Source organism: Lygodium microphyllum, chromosome 16, assembly GCF_053477565.2.
Source record: "Lygodium microphyllum isolate KBCC chromosome 16, Lygodium_microphyllum_v1.1.10, whole genome shotgun sequence".
Lineage (NCBI taxonomy): Eukaryota > Viridiplantae > Streptophyta > Polypodiopsida > Schizaeales > Lygodiaceae > Lygodium > Lygodium microphyllum.
In genome coordinates, this window is record NC_141150.1 from 128,115,732 (window position 1) to 128,128,942 (window position 13,211).

At 45.2% G+C, this 13,211-nt stretch overlaps 1 protein-coding gene across 10 annotated transcripts in view; it reads right to left on the reverse strand.

Annotated features, from left to right (window-relative positions):
- Positions 1-13,211, reverse strand: part of LOC148023417 (serine/threonine-protein kinase VIK-like) — a 250,602-nt gene that overhangs the window by 213,058 nt on the left and 24,333 nt on the right. For 9 of the 10 annotated variants that reach the window (XR_015693647.1, XM_087696367.1, XM_087696362.1 and 6 more), the window contains 2 exons: positions 2,808-2,936; positions 2,659-2,706 (listed from right to left, as the gene is read on the reverse strand). Coding sequence is in view for 9 of the 10 variants with exons in the window: in XM_087696367.1 (XP_087552493.1) it covers positions 2,659-2,706; positions 2,808-2,936 (177 nt within the window). In the remaining variant the exon portion in view is untranslated. The remainder of the gene's footprint in view (positions 1-2,658; positions 2,707-2,807; positions 2,937-13,211) is intronic. The other variant, XM_087696365.1, reaches the window with a different exon arrangement.

The window sequence follows — 13,211 nt, forward strand, 5'->3', positions numbered from 1 at the left end:
TTTGGACTTGCTAGGTGAGACATTATGTCTTATTTATTACATCTATAAGATCATGTGAAACATGCATGTGATGGCCCTATTCTTGCTAAAATACAATGTTTTGCATTCCCCAACATCAAATGTATTTTTGACCTTAATCCCAAGAATGATCATTAGATTTGAATCTTTCATCTCACCATGGATGAAAAGTAGATGAGCCCTAGCCTTCTTTTAGGAATTCAAAGGGTCAAGGAGGTGGAATGAATCAATGGGCACATCTATACTCTAAGGAGGGAGGCCCACAAGGTTGAGATCACAAGCTTAAAAAGAGGCTAATTCATTTGTACTTTGCCTATTTAAGAGGCATTAGCATTAGTGAAGGGCTCATAAACTGTTGTTTGATTATCACTATCTCATTTGCCATTATGGTTTTTATCATGTTGATCCTAACTTCCAATCATTCTTCATGGTACTAGATCCTTAAGCCTATTTGGAGACTTTTGGTCAGTTTTGACAACAAGAGGCACTTGGATTAGTGGAGGAGATCACAAGATCTGAGTTGTACTTCTTCCATTTGCAACATAAGATAAAGACATACCACAAGGGGCGCCAATTTTGGGACCAATCCAATCCAATGTCCAGGATTAAAGTGGTAAAGTGTGCATTTTCAGTTATGTGAATTTTTTGCTTGCTATAATTAGTGCTAAATCAGGTTATTTACCATCCTCCCTGAGGAGGAAGGCAATGTTGTGACTATGGAGGGCTTGAGAATCTGCCATCACGTCATCAGGGGTGTGCTCATTACATTCCATCACTGTGTTGGAGATATGTTTACTGCATTTAACATGACCAATGGAGTCAAAGATGGCAGCTAGCTCATGGAAGGCCAAAATTTGTTGCAACATAATATATGTACCCAGCACTGCCACCACATGCCCCCCATCTGGTAAGGCAGACACCTTTCCCTCAATCGCACGAGCATACTCACCCATCCAGCTATTAGCTTGACCAAGCATACCTTGGTACTTGTCCACATCCCCCTGTAAAGAAGGGCAACCATGCTGCTGTGAGGATTCCGAAGCACTCATGTCCATGGGATCCACCACTATCTTGCGGCGTTTACCTGCTTCATCGTCTTCAGCATCTTCAAGAATGTCCTCAGTCTGTGACTCCTCATGAGAATCAAGTTATCTTCACCTTCCACCCTAGCCAAGTGCTGATCCAGAAAATTCATATCAATGCCACATGAGGTCTCCATCTCTGCCCCTATGCAGCACTTCGTAGGTCTGGCCTATATCTGATATACACCCTTCACCTGCCTCTGAATCTGTGGCTGATTAATCTCCACCCCCACTTGCAGGGTATTCAGCACCTGCAGCCCCATCTGCTACTACTGGCTCGAGTGCCCACCCTCAGCCTATGTAGCCCGCCTACAAACTGCCTGCAGTCCCCTGTCTGTGAGCATGACCTGAATTTGACTGCCCCACCCTGACTGTAGCAGCACCTACCCTGTCAGTAACTGTGTCCACCCTGCCTGTGGCAGCTCCGCCAATCTGTGGCTACACCTGCCTGTGCCCCACCCATTGTGTGGCAGCACCCACCTGTCTCTTACAGCACCCTGCGCTGTTTGTGGGCAGCTGACCTGTGCTGGATAAATCACATCCTCCCTCAGGTGTGCAGACACACGTGCACGCGCATGCACACACACTCTCTCTTTTTTTTCGTAAAAAACACACACACACACTCTCTCTCTCTCTCTCTCTCTCTCTCTCTCTCTCTCTCTCTCATGCTCACAAATATGAGACTAATTTAGAGATCCAATATGGAAATGCAATGCTCATTGAGTTCAGATGTGGGCCTATTTGCAAAGACTCTCATTGACCAAGACTTTTGCTGTACATAGACTCACTAGAGTCTAGAGAGAAATCTCTTCTTAGTCTATCATTACCAATGGCAGAGTCTACAAACTGACCATAGGCTCTTCATTAGAAGTGGCATGAAGTACTCGTCAAGCCTTAGGGAAGAAGGCAGTGACTGCCCAGCCGAAGTCATCCTGCCCTTGCATTCAACTGCTGCAGTGGGAAATCTGACGGACTCCTCCCAAGGATGACAACCCATTCAAAGCAAAATGAAGGAAACCAAGGGGACTAGGGATGGCAGGTGAGTGGTGAAACTGGCCAGCACTAAGCCAGCAGTGCTGGAGTAGTCAAGAGGTGCAGTCACAACTTATGCTTTACATTGTTTTGTTCTTAGGCCTTGGTCAACTGGTACTTCTAATGGCTGCCCACGAAAACCTTTGTCGAAAACTTTGATAGGCCAAACAGGTAGGCCTTTCCCTCTCTTGGTTGGAGGAACAAAAAAAAGAGCAGATTCAGAGAGATCTTTGCCTTGTATCTAAACCCACTTTGCATTCACTTCTCCTGGGACAAAGGGATAACACAAAAGACTTGGATGCCCAATGTAAATGGTTATGCATATAAGAATTCATCTGCTGAACTTACTCAAAAAACTGGGATCCAAATGCTTAGAGGCATAAGCACACTCTAAAACCAAATGTTGTCCCTGTACTTTTTTACATCAATATTTCTACAAAGTTGAACTAAAGGAAATTTACCCTTTCCATTTAAAACTAAGACACTACACTTAGTTGTGGTTGTACTCTCGTTTGTTCCAATATACCTTTGGGATAAGCGTATCATGCTTTGAACCAATGCCTGGAGAAGGTACCTGGAAAGCACACAAAAGAAGAGAGACTACAATATCAATATAGTGCAAGAGACAAGCCTAACTGGAATCAAACTTTGGCCAGCCAAAAAAAAGGCACGCACTTCTCTTGATAAAATTCCATACTCATCATGGGTAGAGTAAAAACTTCGAAGTACCTCCTCTTTTGCACCATGTGCTTCAAGTATTTCACAAATTTCAGCAAATCCATACTTCCGTGCATCTGCCAATGGCTGGCCAAAAGGAAATATCAGCCAAACCCACAAAAGAATCAAAAAACATGTGAAACAAACCAGATATGAAAATGCACCTTGGACCATTGTTGTGTTACATATAGGTCCAGATCCTAATCAATAAAGTGTAGTGCAACTAAATACTTCAAGAAGAATGCAACAATAATTGAAACACCTGGTAATTTAACACATAGCCTCTTCCTCTCCCTTATGACATAGACGGCAAAAAGGTTATGATTTGCATAAATGTGGTGCAGTTCACATGTGCATAAAATTGTAAATTGTCCAAAGTGATCACTAGATTAACTTTCTCACTCACACTCTCTCTCTCTCTTTTTTTTTTTCATAAAAGGTGATTGTATTAATTACGAAAAAAGGTACAAGTTTACATGAGTACAAGATGCACGATGGCTCTAAGCCAACCTGTGTAAACAGTCAGTACAAAAGCAGGAAAGAGTTACAAAAATCATGGCAAAGACACAAAGGAAATTGCCATATGCCAAGGAAGTAAGTCTTCCCGAGGGAGCAAGTCAGAGTGCCGAATGAGATCTATCTGCCAAAGCAAGAGGCCTTTAAGCCTGGCAATGTGACCCTGAACATTAGAGGCTGAATCAAAAAGAAAGGCATTCCGAGTGGTCCAATTGTGCCAGCATCCCCAGTATCTAAGAAAGTGGAACAAGATCTTCATATGCAACTGAGCCGGTGTAGGGTATTTTGGGCATACAAAAACCCAATCGAAAGGGCTTAGTGAGAAACCCACCACAGCTCACCAAACCACTGACAAAAGCAACCAAATCTTCTTTGCGAGAGGGCAAGAAATAAATCGATGGCGGGCCGATTCCACAGTAGTGGTGCAGAAGAAACAATTGTCGTTAGAGATTCAACGCTTGGAAAGGGCCAAGGCAAGACGAAGACCACCAATCATTACCCTCCAAAGAAAGACCTTGCATTTGAAAGGTGTCTTGTTCAACCAACCCTCCATCACAGTTGCCTTCCACCATGACTAAGCTTTGCGCAACCCCCATACAGCATTAGCTTTGATAACCAGCCATTGATGATCTTTAATCAGGAGATGGTACACCTGGTTAGCTGAGGCCTTTTCCAAATTCAACCGACCTGCAAGGACCCAGCCTGCCAAGGACGATCCACAGCAAGGGTAGGAAAGGGTTGCCTGCTTTGGAGCACTAACAAAAGGTGTTCCCACAAATCACGGTAGCCACGAGAGATTTTGAAAAGCCTCCTGGCCGTACGAAACGATATGAAGACATTGTGACTGGCAAGGATGGCATCTGCACTGAAGTCAAACCCAAACGGGCCATACGGTTAAATTTTGGTCTGAGCTCATGTTTGCCGTCCCATGAAAAAAATCTCGAGGCTGCCAACAATTCCAGTTGAAAAGAGTTAGTATGTAAGCGTTCCTCCGCTGGATGCCAACGCGCCTTCTGGAGAACCAATTGCCAGGAGCCAACCAAATGAACAAGCAGGGATAAGGAAGGACTCGAGAACCAAGAGTCTGCATTAAGAACATGCCACCAGGAGCTTCAAATTTGTGTGTTACCATGCAGAAGCCCGCGGTCCTCAAGAAAATAACGGGCTATAACGGCCCACGGGTGATGCTCCACACACATGGCACGAAAAAGAGACCAACGAAGAGCCAACATATGAGTTTCGGCATCCAAAATAGCCCCACCACCCAGGCGTTTGGGAGTACATGTATGCGACCACGAAATCCATGAAATACCTGCATGCAGTGAATCCTTCTTCCATAACATGAAACGAATGGGCCAAGTGAGCGCATTCAAAGTAGTAGGAGTCCAAGGCAGCAATGGTAAGAAATAAGTGAGCATTGGCAGCATAATTGTCTGAGCCACTTTGAGGCGAACATGGAAGGGCCAAGCTTGCGACTTCCAATACAGAAACTTAGCTGCTAGTTTCTGTGAAATCCACTGTAGTAGTTGTTTTGGCCGAACATCAACACCCAATGGGTACCCAAGATGCCTGATAATGGAACCACAGGAAACCACCTGTCCCTACCAGCCCAATGACTGTAAATCAGACTCCGTGCAACTGAAAATGGCTGATTTGAAAGCATTGATACGAAGACCAGAAGCATGGCCAAAGAGCTTCCAAACATCTAATGCCTTGCGAATATTGTCCTTGTCCGCTCGCAAAATCATAAAGCTGTCATCAGCCAAAGATTGACTAATGAAGTAATGACCAAAAGGAAGAGACAATCCGGCCAACTGAGTAGAAGCTGCCATGGAAGCTTGTTAACATCGAAAGAACCGGATGAGTCACCAGGGCAAAGAAGAGAGGACTAAACGGGCAACCCTGTCTCACAGAGCGTGCAAGGACAAAGGGCTCTATAACACCGCCATTTAGCATTACTCGCGAAGAAGCCGCAGCACTAATGGTGTAGATCAAGCGGGACATCCGAGTACCAAAGCCCATAGTAGACATAAGTTCTGCAATGAAAGACCAATCTAAATAGTCAAAAGCCTTTTCTAGATCCAATTGAATCAAGACCACTTCCTGACTAGAGTGCCTTGCATAGTCAATAGCCATCTGTACATTTAAGATATTATTTATGCAGAATATTGCGACCCTTAATGAAACCATATTGAAGAGGATGCACAATGGCCGGAAGATGCTTGTGGAGTCGATTCGCTAGCACTTTGGAAAAGATTTTATACGTCGAACCCATCAAAGAAATTGGTCTCCAATGTTGCAACATCGACGGCGAAGGGACCTTTGGAAGCAATTTGATAAGACCTTCTTTCCAGGACGAAGGCATGGACCCTGTTTCCCAAACCTGCTGAAACATAGCCGTCAATGGCTTCACCAGTTGGGTAGCCGAACTCCCAAAGAATTCATTGGTGAGACCATCCCAACCAGGACTTTTATCCTTAGGCAGGCGTAACAAACCTCCATAACCTCCTCCTCACAAATATCTGTTTCCAACGCAGTTTGAATATCAAGTGGAACTTGATGTCAGACCAGATCATAGAAGACTGAACGTGCATGCGTAACCTGGTCAGAAGGTGACTGAGAAGAACCAAGAAGATCTAGAAAATAATTCCAGCACATATTGACAATAGTCTGAGGGTCAGTGACCATTCGACCTTCTGAATTCTGGAGTCTAGTCATATTTTCTCGAGCAGGAGAGGCATGCAGAGCGCGAAAGAACTTATGAGTTTGACAAGCACTATCTTGCAAATTCTCAGTCAAATTTTGCAATTTGGCCTGCTGATAAGATTTTAACTAAAACTCTTTAATAAGATCAGCCAAGCGCATCACCAGTGACAGCAAAAATTCGTCATCTAGAGTGTCCACCAGCAAAGAACGAACCAAAGCCAGTAAGTCCTCCACTGCGTGTTGGTGCCGCCGACAAAGCGAGGCATGGTGAATCCCATACTGCCGAGCACCGCTGCACATTTGAGAGCAATCGTTCAAAGGAAGCAGTGCCCTCAGTGGCGAAGTCCAATAAAAATCTATCAATCAATTGCTGCATATAGCCCCGAAAGATTGAGTACTTCAAATAAGACGAGTTGAAACGTAAAGGGAGTGTATCCAGCAATTGCTTAAAAGGTGCAATGGGTTGTGCAAGCATCTCATGCTGGAGAGGGAAATGGTCCGACAAGGCATATTGCTGCAAGACTGTCATTTCCAACATCTCAAGAAGAAATCATCATCCTGCATAATGTACATTCGGTCCAACCGCGACCATGTAGTTGCATACTGTGCCGAATGGAAAGTGAATCCTGTCGAAGAAGGGTGGAGCCAAGACCATAGATCTTGCTTAAGTACCGCAAGCGCAAACGCATTTCACACCCGACTTTCCGGCGCGTCCATCACCGAATGTTTGGAAGTGGACTGTGAAGAATCCACACACATATTAAAATCCCCCATCAAAAAACCCCGTCTGCCAAGGGACAAGGTCTTCAAGGAATGCCACAGATCATGGCGGGATAAAGGGTCATTCGGAGCATAGAGGCCCAGCAACCATAAGATCTCTCCTTCAAATAAAACTTCAACTACTACAAAGCGGCCATGGACATCATTTTTAATAAGAACAAGCTGATATTTCTCATGCACAATCATAAGCACACCAGAATAATGCCATGTATGTGTCCCTGCATAAAACAAGTGAAATCCATGGCAATCCACAACTTTTCCTGCTTCACCATGACTCTTGTGCTCAACCGCACACAAGACATCCCACTAATTCTCATACAATACGGTCCACATGGCATGTTGCTTATGGCGAGAACAAATGCCGCGCACATTCCACGTGGCTATCTTCATGTGTATTCAAAAAGAAAATCAGGAGCGAGGCGCCGCTTGCCTCGATTTAACCTTTTATGCTAGAATGTCAAGGACACCCTCATCCAAAAAATCAGCTAACACGACAAAACAGTTCTGACGGCCAGCTTTGGAGGTAGACGGAATATCCACTGCCTTGGGGATGAAACGGGGATAACGACGATCCCATGGTGTAATCACATTCCCTCTAGTATCGAACGCCAACTTAGCGGGTGGGCCCTTGGGACTGTCTGTATATGCTCTCCGAGTAGACTGATTACAAGGAGCTGAAGGAACCATAGTACGCACCGCGTGCTCTGAGGACAACATTTCTTTCCTGTGCATATAGGTGCGCATGGAATCTTGTGAGACATTAGGCCCAGTATCCGCCAGGCTAGCATCAAACTTTTTACCTTTTTTTGGACGAGCCTCTACCCAGTCATTGCCATGGGAATCCAATCCCGAAATAGGTTGTTTACCTTTATCCAAAACTGTAGGTGGCTGGGTTGCATCCTGTGACGGAGCATTAAGCACCATGTCTTCCCTAGGTAGCACAACATGCTCCTCATCTGAAGACAGTTGCTTCTCTGGGCATTCGGCCATAAAATGCCTCAATTTTCCACACAAAAAGCAGTGACCTGCAAAGTTGCCCCATTTCAAACGAAAGTGCAAAGGATGCATGCCAGAACAATTAATCCGAAGCCATGCAGGCCTTTTCCTAGCAGCGTCCCATAACATACACAAACGGTTACGATTCATGGCCCTTAGGCTCGGGGGGACCAGAACAGTTTCCACAACGCCCATGGCATCCTTTAACAAAGGCCAATAGACAATCGGGCAATTTTTCACTTCAACCCACACCGGGCATTCACGTTGAAGCAGGTGCTAAAAGTCTGCCATAGGGTGCCATGGCACAACATGGACCAAACGGCGATCAAAGAACAATGGCAATTTCGAGAGGAGATCAGCCCGATGCTTCTCTGATTTCAACAACACCTCATAGAAGCCTCGGGGCCCAACAAAAATCTCCTCAACACACTCCCCTTGTAGTAAATGGTGTAGCCACTAACAAATATGAGAAAGCATCGGGATCCTGCCAGTGAAGAAGAGTATAACAGCACGGTCATAAAACACCGAAAAAGAGCACAATACATTTTTCGGGTCCACCATGGCTTCCAGAACATCATCAGATCCAGAGTCCAAAAAAGCTTCATGATTATGTTGGACATAATTGCCAAGCAGAGTGTTGGCAAACTCCAGCAAATGCTCCCAGTCAATATCCTGCGATTCCACAGAGTCAGAGACAACCTGCGCATAAGAGCGGTCCTGATGACCCATTGTCTCTTCCAGAGCATGCTTGGAGCGTTTGCCCGCAGGCTGAAAGTCAGGAGCAGGAGGCATATCCTCTGTGCAAGGAACCATATCCTCTGGTTTCTCTACATCAGAATCCGGACCAGGGGTTGCCACCGTTTGGTCGAGAAAAGCCATATCCAAACCAGCCATACTTCGCTCATGTCTCTCTCTTTCTCGCTTTCGCTCTCTCTCTCTCTCTCTCTCTGGTCCCAGCCCCATAGGAGCACAGGGGGCGCAGGGCAGGCAAGAAACGCTGAGCATAAACGATTAGGGTTGGGCACTTTCTCTGCCTCGCGTATGGTCCATCTGCGGCGGATGACCCCTGCTTGCAATAGGGGCGGAAAGAAGGGTGCGCAGGGTAGTGGGGCAGGCACAGGTGAGGCGTCAACACGGCTGCCTCAACCCTGCACGCTGACGCAGGGCAGGCGAGCACAGGCGAAGCAGGCATTCAGTCTTCAGGCATCGACGGGGCAGTTTAACAGGGCGCTGCACACTGACGCAGAGCAAGCGACCACAGGCGGATCAGGCGGGCAGTTGTCAAGCGAGCACTGGCGGATCAGGCGGACACAGGTGAGCACAGGCGAATCAAGCAGGCATAGGCAGATCAGGCGGATCAGGTGGGCACAGGCGAGCACAAGCGGATCAGGCAGGCAGTCGTCAGGCGTCGACGATGCAGTATGACAGGGCGCGCAGGTCTAGGCAACGGCAGGGACAGTGATCCGCAGGTCAAACGTGGCCGTAGGGATAGGCACACAAGCGACGACATGGCGGCACGCTTCTCTCTCTCTCTCTCTCTCTCTCTCTCTCTCTCTCTCTCACATCAATAGAGCTAGCAATGTCAAAGTACTAACCACCAAATTCCTTGAGGTAAAAATTTGTAGTACAGAGGTGGTCCTATAAAGAGCAACAACTGAGTCCTTCGTCGCATAGTCCACACCTTCTACAGCTGCTATCCAGCCCCAACTATTGCTGCTGTTCATCCATGTGTTGTCGCCAGTTGCCATGTGGCACTATACTGCTGCATTTGTGCCTGCTGGCTGCAGCCATGTCCAGTCGACTGAAGAATTTCGTGTGTTTATTGTTGTCACCAGCTGCCACGTGCCACTCTACTACTGCGTTTGTACATGCTTGCTGTCACCCTGTCCAGTCGACCACAGAATTTCCTGCGTTTGCATCAGTGGGCTGCTGTAAAAGCTGCCATGTCATCACCCACATCTGTGTTTTTACTGCAGGCTACCATACAGGCTACCATGTCACCAAATGCTGCTGCATTGACTGTTTTTCTGTCTCCTCTACATGTCACACACTATTCTAGCACATCATCTATTGTGTTTGCTGCTGTCCAACATCTTGAAAGCTGCCTTGCTGTGTTTTTGGGTCCATCAAGAGTACCCCGCTCTCCCGCTCATTACCTCTGCCTCATCCCTCAAGACACAAGAGTTAGAGGTACCATTTTCATTCCCTGCACAGTTTGTTTCTTCATGGGCATTGAATATTCAGTATTCATCCACTCATTCAAATCTTCACTATGTTCATTGTCTCTAAGTTACCCTAACCCTAACTGTGTTTTGTTGAGTTTATGCTTTGTCATACACTTTCATTTGAGTTTCTACATTAGGGTGTTTCTTCACGTGATATCACGGCAAGGTTCTCTTTGAGGAAGCCTCAAGCTTTGATCTGAAAGCCCTTCCCAAAAAGCAGGAACAATAGGAGGGCAAGATGAGTTCAAACACATCATCAAGATATTCTTGAGCCTAGCACATCAAGACACGTGACAAAGTGGGCTTCACACCTTGCTCCTCATTTTGACATGGCCGGAGAGATTCGGACTACCATGGAGTCCATAGACCATATGAGATTGCACAAGCTGAATACAATCTCATCCTCATGTATCAAGCTCAATAACAGACCAAAGGTAATCTTGAGTTTTTCCCTTTAGATTTGGTGGACTAGTGTAACGACTTTGCAAGAAGGATGAAAGCTCCACAAAGGACCGATGTGGAAACTTGCATGGAGTGCAAACCATTTTTCTCTCTACCACCATCATCTCCATCTCTACCTCTTTCATATTTTTCATACACATCTAAATCAATACATCTCAATCTTTTGGTTTTACTTCCTCTTTTATGCAAGATATTGGTGATGCTCAAGATGAAGAAACTCTTCATACAAAGTATTTGTTCACAAGCCCTAAAGAGCATAGATTTTTTCATTTGAACTCAAGAAAAAGTATGCAAAAGTTGCAAAATTCATTGGTGAGTGCTCCTCCATCTTTTCCTTCAGCTTTCACATCTCATGGTCAATTTGATTTTTGTGAATCAGCTTTTTCATCATTTGCACTTAATGAACAAAAGGAACCTAATTTATTTCCCACATCTATACCAATCACAAATCCATTTAACCTCCCACCCATCCCATCCACTAATTCTATTGCACCTTCCTTTCAACCTCCATTAAGTACACCTGTTATGTCTACACACATCACAGGGAGAGATCCTTCACCCTTAGGCACAACCTTTAGGACCTCATCTTTTCCTCAGTCCGGTGGTGTCTCCATGATGGAGGTTTATCCTCCCATACACACACTTTCGCGATTTTCATGGCCTAGGAATACCACCCAGCTATCATCGGAGCATGGATCAGTTCATATCATAGTTTACCTCCATGGCATTACCTAGTGGGCCTCCACGGATCACATGTCCAAGTGCCTCCACCTCCATTGGCACCTTCTGGAAACATTCATGTTTCAATGCCTCCACATCAATTGGCACACATTGGACATTTTCAGCCTATTTTTTCTGCCTACCCACCTCATCCACCTCCTTCGTATTCCACTCCGCCTCCTCCTTATACACCTTATTCCACTTATTTGACACCTCATGGTTCTTCCTCTTCATCAGTCAAACATACCTTTAATGATAAGACTCATTTTAACAGGTCGAACTTCACTACTTGATCAAATCTAATAATGCATATCCTTGAGTCACAAAACATATAGGATATTGTGCAAGGGTTGGAACCCAAACCTGATCCCACACTTGTTCCATATGAGGTTGTCCACTCACGGAAGGCTCGAAATTCCTCTGCTATTGTCGTGCTAATGCACGGTCTATTACCTAAATTTCATTCATAGCTTCAACATTTCGGCTTAGCATCCGAGCATTAGGCGCACTTAACTAACTAGTATGCAGCTCAGGATAGAACCCATCGCATCAATCGGGATCATGAGCTCCAAAACTTTAAAATCATTGACCGGGATGACTTGAAAGTCAAATTGACCAAGAATCAACATCTGCTCACCGGGTTCTTTACCATCGGGACTCCTATGTCCTCCAACAATCAGATCACATTGTTTCTCAACAAGCTATTGAGGAGGAAATACTTCCATTTTATACAATAGGTGATCTCACAGCCCACTATGTCAACATTCTATGAATTTGAGTGTTGGCTACTGCATTATGCTTGGCTATTTGATCAATTTCATAGTATGACCTCTACAAAGAGGGTCTCCATTGTTTCTTCTCAGAAGGGGCAAGTAAACAAAATCAAAACTCCAATCAAAATAAAAAACAAACTCAAAATCGAAATCAAAATCAAGCTCGTGAGACCCAAGGAAACTCCCAAGTCATCTCTAAAACCAAGGTGACAAAATGTACCGAAGAAACATCGATATTGTCAACATTGTCAAAAGGCTAGCCACTTTGATGACAAATGTCAATCAAAGGCAAGAGGCATAACACTAAAAGCTGAGACTCGCACCCCTACCTCTTAGTCGGGCAATCCCCAACAACAAGGGAGGCAAGGTGCTGGCCAACCCTTAACAAGGGCAGTAGCAAGGCCAAACCCATGTTGCCACTAGTCACCCATCACAATCAACAACCTTCTCAATGCCAGAGGGCTTGTTTGATTGGTCTACAAAGGCCCGCAACGTCTCCGTAGAGACATTTGAGGATGCGAATTTCATCCACATCTACTAGTTGCCTCCGGACAAGGTGACTACACAGACCCACTCATCATAGTCGAGTACTTCAACTACTTCTTGGATTGTGGATAGTGGAACTACTCATCATATAACTCCCATCGAGGATATTTTATTTTGATGAGCCCCTGCAAATGGGATAGTCCAAGTTGGGAACAACTCCTCAATTAAGATTCAAGTTCATGATCACATCAATTTGTCATTAACCAAGGCTCGGATCATGCTATACTGGATGATGTATACTATGTCACCCAACTTGGAGTCAACTTGTTATGCATTCAGTAGCTTTGCCAGTTGGGATGAGAAGTCTTCTTCACAGCAACCACAGTCAAGGTCCTTCACTCTCAAACTAGCTTAGTGATTACTCACAGTGAGGCACAACCTAGTGGCTCTTGTACCACATGACAATTTCTTTCCGAGCTAACAATCAAGTGCTCTAAGTTTCACCACTTCCACACTTTAGACCCTACACAGGAGCCTACAAGCACTCAGTGTCTTTGGCATTTTCTCTTGGGACATCTCGTACGACTCTCTTTATGAGTTGTCGCATCAACAAATGGTTGATGGTCTTCCATAACTAAAGCTAACGTAGGATATCTGTAAAGCTTATCAACTCGAGAAGCAGCACCATACCCCATTTC